Below are 18,465 nucleotides of genomic sequence, written 5' to 3'. Positions count from 1 at the left end.
GCAGGAATGTTGTGGAGCAGGGGTCAACTGTTTAGTTTACATACTGTCTACAGCTGCTTTCACACTATAATGGCACAGTTAAGTAGTTGTGAAAGAAATCTGACAGACCGCAATGCCTAAATTATTTACTGTCTGACCAAAAAAAGTTTGCTGGCCCCTGCTGTGGACAGTAAAGGAGATAATGTACAGGAAGTGTGTACCGAACATTAACGTTCAACAAACTTTAGTTCTCTTCGGTGATCTCAAAGTAAAAGGTTAAAGAAAAACTTTTGATTATTTTAACATAAGATATATTCATTTCAAAAAGACATCACAAAAACATGCCTCACCATATCAGTGTCAATGGAAACTCTGAGGCCAATTTTATTTATCCCATTACTCTTTAGAGTTTTCAGGTGAGGGCACAGTGCAGCATTACAAGCCATGGCTATTTCTTTTGCAAACTGATAACGAGTTGCTGAAATAGATAAATCCTGGTCCTTTAGAAAGTAGAACACCTGAAATGTATTTAATTAGGAAACAAGTCATGATTAAGATTAAAAGTAGCTTTAAAAATGCAACAATTGCTACCTTCAATTCAACTTTATGAATAAAATTCCAATGTTAGTGCCATGAAATTCACTAGTTAGGAACATTATATATATAGTGTATATATATATATATACACACTATATATATAATGTTCCTAACTAGTGAATTTCATGGCACTAGTGAACTATATATATATATATATATATATATATATATATATATATACTACATATAGCCTGATCTGTAGTATAAGTAAAAACTTAAAACCAAAGATTAGGGAATATGGGAATGACTTAGCTATTTTTGCCTAAAGTTAATTTGTAGCAACAAAAGCTTTGTTAACTCAGTTTAAAGAAGGGTACTAATGAGCCCACCCTATAAGATCACCATCCCATAAGGACATCTTAATGAAGTTAAGATCAAACAAAGAAATAATGTTCTATAATTTCTATACCCTCTATAGTTTCTATCTTCTACATGTGTAAAATCACAAAGTATACCTCAGAAATCAGTAACATTGACTGTCTGACCCAGGAGGTAGAGTGAGGGGGAGAATGGAGGTAGACTAAGGGGCTGTGAGGCTACAGTTTCATATTCTCTTATTTTTAAAAAACTGGAACATGCAAAACTAACTTTCATATGTGAGTGCTGATTATAAACTGATATCTATAAAATATTTTATTTTTTGTAAAATAAGAGAAAAATGAAAACACCACAGTCAAATAACATGTTATTGTACAAACAAAGATGGCAATGCCGTGAAAACTTAACTGTGAGCTGACAGGCAGTACCACCATACAATAACCTGAAATGATGCTATGGAAATGCAAATCTGGTGTATATAAGGCAGTCCGGGGTGGAGATATGTGTGTCTCAAGGTGTAATGAAAGTGTAATACGCTGCACTTAAACATTCAGAGGTTGAGTACTGCGAAATATCCAAATTAACAAAAACATATCCAAACACATCATGTAAATGGAAGGAAATGTCTTTCTAAGTTACCTCAGTACACTTTACAATCTTCTCATCAGTTTCAAAATCTGCTTCCAGTTTTATTTTTTCACTTGGAAATCCTTGTAATGATATTCCATCCACTGAACTAATAACACTGTAGAATAAAATATAATAGAACAGATTTATTTAATACCAAAGTACTTTCTATGAAGTAAATTATTAGACTTGAACAAATGGAATAAGGATAAAAATTATGAAAGCTATAAATTTAAAGCAGCAGTAAGACATCTCAATTATAAAAAAATAATTAGAACTTAGCTCATATTCATTTACCAAGATTTCTTGATTGTGTAGCAAATTATATCTACTTTTTCATATGCCCAATTCAGACCTGAGGTTTAAAATACCTTAGTCTCCTAACAGAAAAGCTGTCTCATGAATTGCACAACTCTACTTTGGAATCCTTCAGCATTAGCCCTTCTCTTCCTTTTTTGCTCCAGATCCCTTAGCCAGTCTCCAAAAAAGAAAGAAAATGGGTAACTAAAGAGAGGAGGGAATTGCAGTAATATTCTGTAAGGCCTCTAATGTACATATTATTGAATTCAGTTGTTTGCATTTACAGTGGATCAATATAATACAGAATAAACACCCAAAGGGAATCCATTACTTATTTGATAAAAATAATCCTAAGATAATTCCATGAAAATACATATCTGGTATATAAAAGGCAGTCTGGGGGGCAAATATGTGTGTGCCTCAATGTACCATATAACAGACAAAGTATCTTGTCTTTCTCAGACCTGGCATCAAGCCTACACTGCTACACAATGCACATTTTATCATTTGCTCCCTCCCAAACTGACCACCCTTTAATAATTTACAGCATCCTGGCTAAGAAAACACACATGATGCTGGTTAGGTACATTTTTGAAAAAACCAGACTGCATTTATTAATTAGAGTATATGCATTTAAATTAATGGTATAATTCTGTATTTATTTATAAAATATTTAAATTTGTTAACAGGATGTTTTTATCCTTTCTCCTCCATCAATTCAATTACATTTTGGTAACAAAAAATTCCTACCCTTTGTTTCCTTTTTCTTCAGAATCTACCCAGCAGATGTCCACATATTCTCTCATGTCTACAGCATCAACTTTCCCACATGTAATTTTAAAGTCTTTTTGTTCTCGTAGAGCTAGCCGTAAGCCATCCATGGTCTCTGGAGTTATTTGTACCATTAAGCCATCTAAAAATGAGAGTTATGTTTCACATTTCTTTTACTGAATATAAATTTATATGTCTAAGCCATAAATTTTGCTATCAAAATATGTTCCGTGCAAGTTTTAGACCATCTATTAAATCATCTTGATGGTTGTTTTCTGTTAGGGAATATGAAAAATATTTCACAATGTTAAGGATTCTTTTTTTTTTTAATGGTTAAACAAATAAAGGTGAGAACTTCCACTTCTGGCTATGATGAAATAATGATGCCAAACTGCCCTTTCTTTATGGTAACCAACCATAAGACTAGACAAAATGTATGAGGCAATTGTTTTCAGGTTCTGGACAACAGGAAGTACAATACCATGGTCCCTACAGGAAAACTCAATAGGTGAGCCCATAACTGCCCAGGCTGTCTGCTTGGGGACAATTTCTGCATGGTGACCAGTAAGCCTACAATTGCTCTACTGGGCTGAGAAGTCAGAGATAAGACTTTAGGGAAACCTGAAGTCTGTGCTCAAGACACTAAAAAGGGGAGCATCAGGAGACTGTGTTCAAGGACTTTTTGAGTCCTTGGACCAGAAATGAGAACACATTAATAGAGTGACCCTAGATGAGGCATAACAGAAAATGGCTATTATATGGTTGGGAACAGAACAGAGATAATAGAAGTCAAGCAATGTCGGGGGATATTGGTAGTCTAGACCAACCAAAATAGACATTAGCACCTTATTAACCTGAACTGTGCAATGCCAAATCAAAGCTCTTACAAAATCTACAGGCAAAACAGATTTGGAGAATGAGTCCTGCCAGACTGTAAACACCTTAGGATATCCATAGATCCAATCTGTTAAAAAAAATAAAGACTATACAAGCTCAGGGTAAGCAGACATAAAATGCCTGCTTAAACATAAATAAGCCTTCTTCAGCAAAAAAAATTCCTTTAAAGAAAGCTAAAAGAATCTAAAGTCTCTAAAGCATATCAATAATGACAGTACATAATAAAAAATTACCAAAGACAGGAAAATGTGAGCCCCTATAAAACTGAAACTAACCATGAGATGGCCAAGACATTAGATTAAACACAAAAACACTTTAAAATATCTATTCTAAAATATACTCAAGGACCTAAAGGAAAACACATTTAAAGAATGAAAAGCAAATACTGGCTAAATGTATAAACAGGTTTTTAAAAATCTGAACAGAGAAATAGAAACTGGAAACCCCCCCCAAATTCTATAACTGAAAAGTATAATCCAACTAAAATAGAAACCTTAATGGATAGGCTTAATAGTAGATTGAAGATGGCAAAAGAATCAGAGAACATAAAGAAAGGTCAACAAAAGTGATCAAATCTGAAGAGCCCAGAGAAAAATGAAGAAATATAAAAAGAGCATCAAAGATCCATGGAATGGTATAAAACAGTCTAATACAGATATGGATTACATATACATAGATAGACTATCTCCCAGAAGGAGAAGAAAGATCAGGACATTTTAAAAAATGGTAAGAAATTCCCCAAATCTGATGAAAAATATTGACACACACATCCAAGGAGTTCAATAAATGCCAAATAGGATAAATACAAAGAAAACCACATTGAGGCACACCACAGTAAAACTGGTGAAAACCAAAGATAAAGAGGCTATCTAGAAAACAGACTGAGGTAAAGGGCACATTAAATACAAGGAAACAAGTACAAAAACTATTACTGACTCTTCACTAGAAGTAATGAGGGCCAAAAGACAATGAAATGACATCTTTAAAGAAAATAAAGACTTTCAAAGCAGAATTTTATATCTAGCAAAAGTACCCATAAAAAATGAGAATGAAATAAAGACAGCTTCAGAAAAATGAAAAGCAAGACAACATTAGATAAATGAAAGCCAGCCAACTTGTATTACAAAAAATACTAATGACTTCTTGGTGTCTGCTCCATGTAAAGAGCTTGGAACTTGTCACTTCCATCCTCACAACAAGAAAAAAGCTGAACAATAAAATACCTAGGAATAAACCTAACTTCTATTCAACATAGTACTGGAAGTCCTAGCCACAGCAATCATACAAGGAAAAGAAGAAAAGGTATCGAAATTGGAAGGAAAGAGGTAAAATTGTCATTATATGCAGATGACATGATACTCTATATAGAAAACTCTAAAGACTCCACACAAAAACTATGAGAACTGATAAATGAATTCAGCAAGGTAGCAGGCTACAATATTTACAGAAATATTTTGCATTACTTTAAACAAACAAATATCAGAATTTAAAAAAAAAAAAAAAAAAAAAAAAAAAAAAAAAAAAAAAAAAAAAAAACCCTTTAAAAATTGTATAAGAAAAATACCTAGGAATAAACCTGACCAAGGAGGTGAAAGACTTACAAGGTGAGAGCTATAAAACATTGATAAAGGAAACTGAAGATAATTCAAAGAAATGGAAAGATATCCCATGCTCTTGGATTGGAAGAATTAATATTGTTAAAATGGTCATAGTATCCAAGGCAATCTACAGATTTAATGTGATCCCTATCAAATTATCCATCACATTTTTCACAGAACTAGAATAATCCTAAAATTTATATAGAACCACAGAAGACCCAGTATTGCCAAAGCAATCCTCACAAAAGAACAAAGCTGGAGACATAAGCCTCCTAGACTTAAGATAATACTACAAAGCTACAATAATCAAAACAGCATAGTATTGGCACAGAAACAGACATATGGATCCATGGAACAAAAGACAGAACCCAGAAATAAACCCACACACCAACAGTCAATTAATCTTTGACAAAGGAGGCAAGAACGTACAATGGTGAAAAGACAGTCTCTTCAACAAGTGGTGTTGGGAAAGCTGGACAATCTCATGTAAATCAATGAAATTAGAACACTTCCTCACACCATATAAAAAGATAAGCTCAAAGTGGTTTGAAGATCTAAATATAAGACATGACACCATAAAACTCCTAGGAGAGAACATAGGCAAAACATTCTTGGATGTAAATCATAGCAATATTTTCTTAGGTCTGTCTGCCAAGGCAAAAGAAACAAAAGCAAAAATTAACAAATGGGACCTAATCAAACTCAAAAGCTTTTGCACAGCAGGGAAGCCATAAACAAAATGAAAAGACAACCTACAGAATGGGTGAAAATATTTGCAAATGATGTAATGCAGGGTTAATTTCAGAAATATCCAAACAGTTCATACACCTCACTATCAAACAAACAACCCAATTAAAAAATGGGCAGAAGACCTAAATAGACACTTTTCCAAAGAAGACATACAGATGGCCAACAGTCACATGAAAAGATGCTCAGTATCACTAATTATTAGAGAAATGCAAATCAAAACTACAATGAGATCACCTCACACCAGTCAGAATGGTTATCATCAAAAAGTTTACAAATAATAAATGGGAGAGGGTATGAAGAAAAGGGAACCCTCCTAAACTGTTGGTAGGCATGTAAATTGGTACAGCCACTATGGAAAACAGTCTGGAGGTTCCTTAAAAAACTAAAAGTAGAGCTACCATATGATCCAGCAATCCCACTCCTGGGCATATATCCAGAAAAGATGAAAACTCTAATTCAAAAAGATATATGTACCCCAATGTCCATAGCAGCAGCTTATAATAGCCAAGACATGGAAGCAATCTAAGTATCCATCAACAGATGAATGGGTAAAGAAGATGTGGTGTGTGTGTGTGTGTGTGTGTGTGTGTGTGTGTGTGTGTATACACACACACAATGGAATATTACTCAGCCATAAAAAGAATGCAATATTGCCATTTGCAGCAACATGGATGGACCTAGAGATTATCATACTAAGTGAAGTCAGACAGAGACAAATATATGATATCACTTATATGTAGAATCTAAAAAATAATACAAATGAATTTATTTACAAAACAGAAACAGACTCACAGACATAGAAAATAAACTTATGGTTACCAAAAGGGAAAGGGAGGAGAGGGATAAATTAGGAGTATGGGATTAACAGATACACACTAATATAAATAAAATAGATAAAATAACATGGATTTACTATATAACACAGGGAAATATATTCAATATCTTTTAATAACCTATGATGAAAAAGAATCTGTAAAATATATACATACATATGAAAAACTGAATCACTTTGCTGTACACCTGAAACTAATACATTATTGTAAATCAACTATACTTCAGTAAACTTTTTAAAAATAAATTTAAAAAATTAAAAAGCTGAACAAACATAAAATGAACAACTCTTAGATCTATCAAAGAATTGATGTCCCAGGGCAAACTGCTGCCCTGAAAAAAGGAGCAAAATCAAAACCTACCACAAACAACCCAACAAAAATAAAACATATTTCTCCTTACTTCTTATCACATATAATGTGATATAAGAAATATAATTGAATATATCACATTCCATCATCAGAAGACAGATATGGCACACAAAATGGAATCATAAACCTCACTTACTTTTAAAAGGTATTACTGAAAAACATGGATCTAGACAAGAACATTTACAATCACTGCTTCCACTGGAAGTAGTAGCCAATAAACAAGAAAAATAAATTAAAAAGCCATAATGGCTGTAAAGAAAGAAGCAAAACGATCATTAATAAACTATCATTATTTATAGTTATAAAAAAACTCTAAAAGAGTCTATAGATAAATTATTTTAAATAATGTAAGTTTAGCAACATAGCTGGTTATAAGATAAAAATAGAGAAATAAATTAATTTCTATTTTCCAGCAACAAAAGATAAAATTTTTAATTTAAAAAGATATCTAAGAATACATTAAAAGGATCATATACCATGACTAAGGGGGATTTGTCCCAGGGATGAAAGGATTTTTTGGTATCTGCAAATCAATCAATGAAACACACAACATTAACAAACTGAAGAATAAAAACCATATGATCATCTCAATAGAGGCACAAAAAGCTTCTCACAAAATTCAAGATCCATCTATGATAAAAACTCTTCAAAATGTGGGCACAGAGGAAACATACCTCAACATAATAAAGATGCCACCAGAAAACTACTGGAGCTCATGAATGAATTTGATAAAGTTGCAGGATACAAAATTAATGTACAAAAATCTCTTGCATTTCTAGGCACTAACAACAAACCATCAGAAAGAGAAATTAAGGAAATAATCCCATTTACAACTGCATCAGAAAGAATAAAATACCTAGGAATAAACCTACCTAAGAAAGTAAAAGACCTGTACTTGGAAAACTGTAAGACACTGATAAAAGAAATAGAAGATAACACAAACAGATGGAACACAGATATACTGTGTTCATGGACTGGAAGAATTAATATTGTTAAAATGAACATACAACCCAAAGCAATCTACAGATTCAATGTAATCCCTATCAAAATACCAAGGGCATTTTTCACAGAACTAGAATAAATAATTTTTTAATTTGTATGGAAACACAAAAGACCCCAAAGAGCCAAAACTATTTTGAGAAAGAAAAACAGAACTGGACGAATCACGTTCCCTGACTTCAGACTATATTACAAACCTTCAGTAATCAAAACAGTATGGTTCTGGCACAAAAACAGAACCATAGATCAATGGAATAGAATACAGCTCAGAAATAAATCCATGCACTTATGATCAATTAATCTACAACAAAGGAGGCAAGAATATTCAGTGGAGCAAAGATGCTCTCTTCAATAAATGGTGCTAGGAAAGAATGAAATTAGAACATTCTCTCACACCATGTACAAAAAAATAAAAAACTCGAAATGGATTAATGACCTAAATGTAAGATCAGAAACCATAAAACTCCTAGAAGAAAACACAGGCTGAACACTCTTTGACATAAAGTGCAGCAATATTATTTTGGATCTGTCTCCTAAAGCAAAGGAAATACAAGCAAAAATAAACAAATGGGAACTAATTAAACTTAAAAGCTTCTGCAGAGTAAAGAAAACCATCAGCACAACAAAAAGACAACCTACCAAATGGGAGAAAACATTTGCAAATGATATGACCAATAACGAGGTAATATCCAAATATATAAACAGCTCATACAACTCAACATAAAAAAATTAAAAAATTAAAAAACCTGATTAAAAAATGGGGAGAAGGGCTTCCCTGGTGGTGCAGTGGTTGAGAATCTGCCTGCTAATGTAGGGGACATGGGTTCGAGCCCTGGTCTGGGAGGATTCCACATGCCGCGGAGCAACTGGGCCCGTGAGCCACAACTACTGAGCCTGCGCATCTGGAGCCTGTGCTACCCAACAAGAGAGGCCGCGATAGTGAGGCCTGCGCACCACAATGAAGAGTGGCCCCTGCTTGCCACAACTAGAGAAAGCCATCACACAGAAACGAAGACCCAACACAGCAAAAATAAATAAATAAATTAATTAATTAATTAATAGTAGGGTTAGGTCTACCCCCAACATCTTCTTAAAAAAAAAAAAAAAATGGGCAGAAGACCTGAATAGATGTTTTTCCAAAGAAGACACAGGATGGCCAATAAGCATGTGAAAAGATGCTCAACACTATTAATCAGAGAAATGGAAATTAAATCCACAATGAGATACCACCTCACACCTGTCAGAATGGCTATCATCGAAAAGAACAGAAATAACAAATGCTGGAAAGGATGTGGAGAAAAGGGAACCCTCCTACAATGTTGGTGGAAATGTAAATAGGTGCAGCCACTATGGAAAACAAAATGGGGATTTCTCAAAAAACTAAAAACAGAACTACTATATGACCTAGCAATTTCACTCCTGTGTATTTATCAAAAAAAAAAACCCCAAACCACTAATTCAAAAAGATACATGCACCTCAATGTTCATAGCAGCATTATTTACAGTTGCCAAGCAACCTAAGTATCCAACAACAGATGAAGGGATAAATAAAATGTGGTATATATATATATATATATATATATACATACAATGGAATACTACGTAGCCATAAAAAAGAATGATTTTGCGATTTGCAACAACATGAATGGACTTGGAGGGTATCATGCCAAGTGAAATAAGTCAGACAGAGAAAGACAAATACTGTATCATATCACTTATATGTGGAATCTAAGAAATAAAACTAGTGAATATAACAAAAACTAAACTGACGCACAGATATAGAGAACAAACTAGGGGTTACCAGTGGGGACAGGTAAGCAGGGAGGGGCGATATAGGGGTAGGGGGTTAAAAAGTACAACCTAGTATGTAAAATGTGAGTAAGATACAAGGATATAGTGTACAGCACAGGGAATATAGCCAGTATTTTATAATAACTATAAATGAATATAACCTTTAAAACTTGTGAATCACTTTGTTGTACACCTGAAGTTTACATAATATTTTATATCAACTATACCTCAATAAAAAATAAATTTAAAAAATTATAATGGCATTTACATTACACTAAAATTGTAATAAGTAAATAAATAGATACCATTTACATTAGCAATAAAATCTATGAGGTACAGGAATAAATAAGAAATGATATTCAAAACCTATACAAAAACTATAAAATTTTATTGGAAATGAATATTATTAAATGTTATGTAAATAAATTGAAGGTAGCCAATGTACATGGATAGAAACAATGAAAATAGAAAATATGCCAATTTTTTCAAAATTAAACTAGCAATATAATGCAATTCCAATAAAAAGTCCAATGGGCCTTTTAGAACCTGACAAGCTGATCCTAAAATTAACATGATAAAACAAAGGGCTTAGACTGGCCAGAGCACTACTAAAATGAGGAATAAGGCATGTGTGTGGCATCAGAGATGGGAGGACTTCCTATAAAGCTATGTAACTGAGATAGCATGGAGGATGATATTAGTGAAAATGCAGACTAAGAACTTTCGAAAATACTCTACTCCATAAAAACAACAAGGAAACCGATAAAATGTCAGAAGAAACTTTTTCGAAACTCTGGAAATTAACCAAAGGCCTACAGCTATCTGGGGAGTATTTATAAAAAAAAAAAAAACAGCAGGAGAGAAGCAAGGAGAATTACAATCCTGCAGTCTGTGGAACAAAAACCACATTCACAGAAACACAGACAAGATGAAAAGGGAGAGGGCTATGTACCAGATGAAGGAACAAGATAAAACCCCAGAAAAACAACTAAATGAAGTGGAGATAGGCAACCTTCCAGAAAAAGAATTCAGAATAATGATAGTGAAGATGATCCAGGACCTCGGAAAAAGAATGGAGGCAAAGATCGAGAAAAGGCAAGAAATGTTTAACAAAGACCTAGAAGAATTAAATAGCAAACACCTAGAGGAATTAAAGGACAAATAAACAGAGATGAAGAATACAATAACTGAAATGAAAAATACACTAGAAGGAATCAACAGCAGAATAACTGAGGCAGAAGAACGGATAAGTGACCTGAAGACAAAATGGTGGAATTCACTACCGCGGAACAGAATAAAGAAAAAAGGAATGAAAAGAAATGAAGATAGCCTAAGAGACCTCTGGGACAACATTAAATGCAACAACATTAGCATTATAGGGGTCCCAGAAGGAGAAGAGAGAGAGAAAGGACGCGAGATAATATTTGAAGAGATTATAGTCAAAAACTTCCCTAATATGGGAAAGGAAATAGCCACCCAAGTCCAGGAAGTGCAGAGAGTTTCAGGCAGGATAAACCCAAGGAGAAACATGCCGAGACACATAGTAATCAAACTGACAAAAATTAAAGACAAAGAAAAATTATTGAAAGCAACAAGGGAAAAACAACAAATAACATACAAGGAAACTCCCATAAGGTTAACGGCTGATTTCTCAGCAGAAACTCTACAAACCAGAAGGGAGTGGCATGATATATTTAAAGTGATGAAAGGGAAGAACCTACAACCAAGAGTACTCTACCCAGAGTCTCATTCAGAGAGGATCTCATTCAGATTCGATGGATCTCATTCAGATTCGATAGAGAAATTAAAACCTCTACAGACAAGCAAAAGCTAAGAGAATTCAGCACCACCAAACCAGCTCTACAGCAAACGCTAAAGGAACTTCTCTAAGTGGGAAACACAAGAGAAGAAAAGGACCTACAAAAACAAACCCAAAACAATTAAGAAAATGGTCATAGGAACATACATTATCGATAATTACCTTAAACGTGAATGGATTAAATGCTCCAACCAAAAGACACAGGCTCACTGAATGGATACAAAAAAATATGCTGTCTACAAGAGACCCACTTCAGACCTAGGGACACATACAGACTGAAAGTGAGGGGATGGAAAAAGATATTCCATGCAAATGGAAATCAAAAGAAAGCTGGAGCAGCAATACTCGTATCAGATAAAATAGACTTTAAAATAAAGAATGTTAAAGGAGACAAGGAAGGACACTACAGAATGATCAAAGGATCAATCCAAAAAGAAGATATAACAATTATAAATATATATGCACCCAACATAGGAGCACCTCAATACATAAGGCAACTGCTAACAGCTATAAAAGAGGAAATTGACAGTAACACAATAATGGTGGGGGACTTTAACACCTCACTTACACCAATGGACAGATCATCCAAACAGAAAATTAATAAGGAAACACAAGCTTTATATGACACAACAGACCAGCTAGATTTAATTGATATTTATAGGACATTCTATCCAAAAACAGCAGATTACACTTCCTTCTCAAGTGCACATGGAACATTCTACAGGACAGATCACATCTTGGGTCACAAATCAAGCCTCAGTAAATTTAAGAAAATTGAAATCATATCAAGCATCTTTTCTGACCACAATGCTATGAGATTAGAAATCGGTTACAGGGGAAAAAAGGTAAAAAACACAAACACATGGAGGGTAAACAATACGTTATTAAATAACCAAGAGATCACTGAAGAAATCAAAGAGGAAATCAAAAAATACCTAGAGACAAATTACAACAAAAACACGACTATCCAAAACCTATGGGATGCAGCAAAAGCAGTTCTAACAGGGAACTTTATAGCAATGCAAGCCTACCTCACGAAACAAGAAAAATCTCAAATAAACAATCTAATCTTACACTTAAAGGAACTAGAGAAAGAAGAACAAACAAAACCCAAAGTTAGCAGAAGGAAAGAAATCATAAAGATCAGAGCAGGGTTTCCCTGGTGGCGCAGTGGTTGAGAGTCCGCCTGCCAATGCAGGGGACACGGGTTCGTGTCCCAGTCCGGGAAGATCCCACATGCTGTGGAGCGGCTGGGCCCATGAGCCATGGCCGCTGAGCCTGCGCGTCCAGAGCCTGCGCTCCGCAATGGGAGAGGCCAAAAAACAGTGAGAGGCCCGTGTACCGCAAAAAAAATTAAAAAAAAAAATTAAAAAAAAAAAAGATCAGAGCAGAAGTAAATGAAATAGAAACAAAGAAAACAACAGCAAAGATCAATAAAACTAAAAGCTAGTTCTTTTAAAAAGACAAAAAGAAATGGCAGGAACTTGATTAAAAACAGCAAGTTTTGTGTCATTTTAACTTTCCTATTCCCATCCCCTCCTCTCCAGCACAGCAGAAGCCTAAAAACCAACAGCCTGCAATCATAGTAAAAACCATCAGCTTGGTATCCACTGGAGAAGGCAAATGGGGCTTGAACTCCTTCAAAACCTCATTACTGGAGAGCTGTCATTTTTTGACTTGTCAGGTGGTTCCTGGGAAGACTCCACGTACAATGTCTTTACTTGACCAGACTCTAAGCTTACTCAGTGAAAAAAGTCTTTTCTCAGGGAGCATTTGTGAAAAACAATTAGAGGCCAGTGATCAACATCATAGCTGCCTGTGGCAGCAGATACTAGTAGAGACAAACAATAGGCCAACCAAACACTTAAAGGAAAAGCTGGGGAATAAGATGTCCATAAGGGCTTTGAAAGGCACTAACATATATCTGGGAATTTAGAAGGCCCCATGCTTGTGCAATAATGTGTGCATGCTCGGGATGTGTGCATGCTAAGCAAAGACCTGAGAAGACCCTAAGCTCTCACCTCAGACTAACCTTTAGGCTATGCACAAGCAGGAAATGCAGGCTAAGGCAGAGTTGTCAAGCTTGAGGTAGGCCCAAATGTTAGTCATGTTCTAGTTCTTGACTGAGTGATGATTTCACATAAGTTTGTTGTACTATGCTTTGTAACGTACATATATTCTTTTGTTAAGTATCAAATACATTTTTAAAAGGAGATGGAAAACATCTTTACATTAAACAAATCTTAAAGATGAAACTCGTACCTTCAACTATGCTGGACTTAGCAAGAAATCCTGAAGATGCTTTTAGAGCTCCATTGAATACCACAAAACTTGCACCTGTCACTAATTTAAAAATACAATAATTATGTTTTAAACTGCTCTTTTTATGCTATATCATATTTGTTAAATGCATAATGTGGAGCATAGCATATTTTAAGTACCTGATAAACACCATGCCCATACCACTTATATTAGAACAAAAAATACCAAACAAAATAAAGTTACGATAAAATATTTCATAAAGCTTATTTAATGTTTGTATCTAATAATTGATGGCTGTTGTACTATTTACAGTGTTTGTATCATGTGAGGGTGTGGAAAATCAAACATCTACTACTGTTGAGAGCATAAATCAGAACAATCTCTATGGAGCACAACTTGATAAATTGCTATTAAAATTACAAACACATTTATACTTTGACATACAAATTCCATTTCTAGGAATTAATGTTGGCACATATACAAGGTTATTCATAGTGCATTTTTATAAACATAGTGCATTTTATTTTATCCTTTATATAAAGGATTGGTAGCAACTGTCCATTAATAAGGGACAATTAAATGATGTTCACATATAAAGTGGAAAGTTATGTGCAATGTGAAAGTTCTTTATATACTAACAAAGAATAATCTCCAAAAGAAAAAACAAGGTGCAGAATGGAACAAATGTTATGACTTGTTTAAAAAAGTGGAAGAAAGGTGTATGTGTGTGTACGTGTGTGGTGCGGTGGTGTTTGCTTACATATACGTACAAGCAAGAAATCCCTGAAAGGATACACCAGAAACTGATAACACTGGTTTGGTTGCCTGTGGGGAGGGGAAGAGGGTAGTTTGAGGGTCTAGGGAGGAAAGGAGATTTTGCAGTGTGAATATTTATACCTTTTGAATTTTATACTACATAAATATTCATCAAATAAATATTAAATGGCTGTAAAATTTTAATGACAAAAATGTCAATAGCATGTTAAGTTAAAAAAGCACAATATAAAAGGAAATATCCAGTATAAAATCATCTATTTAACATATATATCAGTATAAGAAGGAAATATATTAAAATGTCAACAAAGGCCATATTTTGGCACTTTTTTTCCTTTTACTACTTCTTCAAACGTATTTTCCAAGCTTACTACAAATGAGTATACATACTTTTATAATCAGAGGAAAAATTTTTATTAGCAGCCAGAATGTCTGACTATTTTAAATGTGTTATTTTACAATAATGTATTAAGTTTTTGGAATACTTACTTCTACTTAACTTTCAATTTGTTAGGCTCTCTACTGCAAGGATTTGGTAATCACAGCAGTCACTGAGGCCATTCAGCCGAGTAATGTCATTCACATCACCATCTTTATCATTTTTATATTCCCAGCCACTTAACAGTTTTATAAATCATTCTTCATCCTTATCTACCCTGTGCTCCCCGCTAAGAGGAGTCGGAGCAGAGAGCAAACAAAGGCAAAAAATACCTCACTCCAGAGACACCCACCATATGGGACACACTAAGCCTGAAGACATCAAAATAAATGCTGTATTGCAAGTTTTTAAACCTAATGTTGCCCAAGATAAACACAAATATTAGAAGCAATTTTTTTGTTTGTATAGCTAAAAATTTAAAGCATACTGTTTCATCACCATCAATTCAGCAAATAAGTAAGATATCTACATATAGGTATATTCCTCTTTGAAAGGAATTCTTCTTTTTGAGATCGTTTTATGGATTGACACTAGGAACCAATACTCACCTTTTCTAGGATGGCCAGTAGCACTGTTGGCTTGTGTTTGATAAACTCCATCATTCTGTATACAGACTAGATGAGAATCTGCTTCTGTACTAAAACTACCTCCAATGCTAATGACATGCTCATTAGAAGAATTTATTACTTTCATTACCTGGAAAAAAACAATATGCATTTAGAAACATTTTTAACATTTTGTGCCTTTATTAGTTATAATAATTCAAAGAGTCACATTTCTGACCACCTTTATCAAGCTTTAATCTGGACAACTCCCTAAGAATGTGATAGGAACAAATGATTTAAAATAAAATCACCTCAATTAAAAGACAGATAAAACAGTAAGAAAAAAATGAAAAAATAGGATTAAACAAATCCTCTATTAGGAAACAAATCCTCTATTAGGAAACAAATCTAAAATTTCAAAAGTAAGTGTTTTTTGTTTTTTGGGGTTTTTCTGCGGTACGTGGGCCTTTCACTGTTGTGGCCTCTCGGGTTGCGGAGCACAGGCTCCGGACGCGCAGGCTCAGCGGCCATGGCTCACGGGCCTAGCCGCTCCGCGGCATGCGGGATCCTCCCGGACCGGGGCACGAACCCGTGTCCCCTGCATCGGCAGGTGGACTCTCAACCACTGCACCACCAGGGAAGCCCAAAAATAAGTTTTTTTTGTCATTATATATTAGTCCAATTCAAAACAAATTTAACACACTTCTAAAGAAATCTAATGTTCAATAATTATCTCAAGACTTGAATAAAGCAATTATACTTACATCATTGTATTTTTTCCGAGGTATTTTTATGCAGCTTTTCCCCACTTCCATATGAATCAGTAGCTCATCTATATTATGCAAGGTATACTGGTAATTTCGAAGGTCCTACATAAAATAATGATAGTTCCATAAACCTTAAACTACTATCCATGAACATTTACCCATTCATTAAATCCTTTTTTAAGAGTATCCATCATTTTAAAACTTGTGATACATAACTATCAAAACACCATCCAGAAAGCAATAGCAACTTCAAAAACCAGCTAATTCTTCCAGCTACTCCACAATAATAATAAAGATAATCATTCTCAGGAAGAATTCTGTAGCATTTGAGGGTGATCTCTTTCTAGTTACAGATCTTCCAAAACAATAGATTTTCAAACCGGACATGGATAAATAAAAGCAAGTTGGGCTTCCCTGGTGGCGCAGTGGTTGAGAATCTGCCTGCCAATAGAGGGGACACAGATTCGAGCCCTGGTCCGGGAAGATCCCACATGCCGCGGAGCAACTAAGCCCATGCGCCACAACTACTGAGCCTGCTCTCTAGAGCCTGCGAGCCACAACTACTGAGCCCACGTGCTGCAACTACTGAAGCCTGCATGCCTAGAGCCCGTGCTCCACAACAGGAGAAGCCACCGCAATGAGAAGCCCGCGCACCGCAACGAAGAGGAGCCCCCGCTCGCCGCAACTAGAGAAAGCCCACGTGCAGCAACGAAGACTCAATGCAGCCAAAAATAAAATTAATTAATTAAAAGAAAAAAAAAGCAAGTCCACTGAAATACATTTGTATAATAAAAGGTAAACACAAAATTACAGAAATTAGAGGTGGAAGGGAACCTGAGATCATCTAATCCAATACTTCCTATTAAAAATGAGGTGACTTGGGCCACAGTTTGCTCAAAATCATCAAATTGACTGACTTTACTAACTCTTTTACTAAGGCTTCAACAACTGTGTGGATCTCACATTACCTAAATGTGTAAGCACTGCAGCAGAATGAATCAAAAGGCAATTTGAATCAGGTATACATAAATTAGGACGTGTTCTAAAAAGCACTTCATCAGAAACAGAGGCCATTTATGTTAAATGAATTAGGATTTATTATAAATGAACTTTCATTATACCAAATATCTCAAATTAAAATAGAAAAATATAAGTATGTGAAATTTGCTTAATGAATTGTTAAAGTAACAATATAAGAATACTTAATAAAACAGTTCAATTACTCACAACAAGTAAGTTCATAATAGTGTGTCCTATTTCTCCAAAAAGAGGTTTTCGGCCTCTGATACTTGTTAAAGGAGCAGGATATGCTATACACAAGAATAGAAAACTGGTTACCATCAACAAAAAACAAAAAAATTCTTAAATTTGTTACCTTTAATTTTCATTTTTCCAACATTACGGATAAATACCACTCAATCAGTTCTCTGGGGAAAGTAAGAAATGACATTAACCCATACCATGTATCTACCAGATGCTACATTGAACTGGGACCTTTACATACATTATCCTAATTAAACCCTATAACAACCCAATGAGGCAAGTATGTCTATCCCTACTTTACAAATGGGGAAGCAGAGACACAGATTAATAACCCTGCCTATGGTTTCTAAGTTAATAACTGGTGAAACGGATATGAAACTAGGCTTGGCCTGATTCCAAAGCATTTAATCTTTCATCATACATGTTGTTTCCAAACATTATGATGGCTAGAAAATTACCATAACTGGCTAGACCTACATAAAGTTCTCATAATTTAAAAAGAAATATTCTGAAAATTTAAAGCAAAATATGAAGAATTCAAGATTTTTAAGGCATTTGTAATTAATGTTCAATTGTGTGAATTTATGGGTGATAGTAAAGTTTTATAGTTCTTGGGTCAGCATGATTAAAGGAACACAGAATCAGAGAAGTCAATGCAGAGAAGAAGTGATATGGACTCTGTCACCTAACTACTTTTCTGTTTCTTTAGGACACTATAAATATTGCGCACCAAAAAGGAAAAGTACCTTGGTGGCAATGCAGCAGGA

The 18,465-nt window shown here is 34.6% G+C and overlaps 1 protein-coding gene across 1 annotated transcript in view; it reads right to left on the bottom strand.

Annotated features, from left to right (window-relative positions):
* ZFYVE16 (zinc finger FYVE-type containing 16) overlaps positions 1-18,465 on the bottom strand; it is a 52,570-nt gene that overhangs the window by 2,964 nt on the left and 31,141 nt on the right. The window contains exons 10-16 of the mRNA XM_007471977.1: positions 17,663-17,745; positions 16,433-16,537; positions 15,672-15,819; positions 13,911-13,991; positions 2,572-2,734; positions 1,534-1,639; positions 330-497 (exon numbers count right to left, since the gene is read on the bottom strand). Coding sequence (XP_007472039.1) covers positions 330-497; positions 1,534-1,639; positions 2,572-2,734; positions 13,911-13,991; positions 15,672-15,819; positions 16,433-16,537; positions 17,663-17,745 — 854 coding nt within the window. The remainder of the gene's footprint in view (positions 1-329; positions 498-1,533; positions 1,640-2,571; positions 2,735-13,910; positions 13,992-15,671; positions 15,820-16,432; positions 16,538-17,662; positions 17,746-18,465) is intronic.

This window comes from Lipotes vexillifer, unplaced genomic scaffold, assembly GCF_000442215.2.
Source record: "Lipotes vexillifer unplaced genomic scaffold, Lipotes_vexillifer_v1.1 scaffold83, whole genome shotgun sequence".
Taxonomy (NCBI): Eukaryota; Metazoa; Chordata; class Mammalia; order Artiodactyla; family Lipotidae; genus Lipotes; species Lipotes vexillifer.
This window is presented reverse-complemented; position numbering and strand designations above follow the sequence as displayed.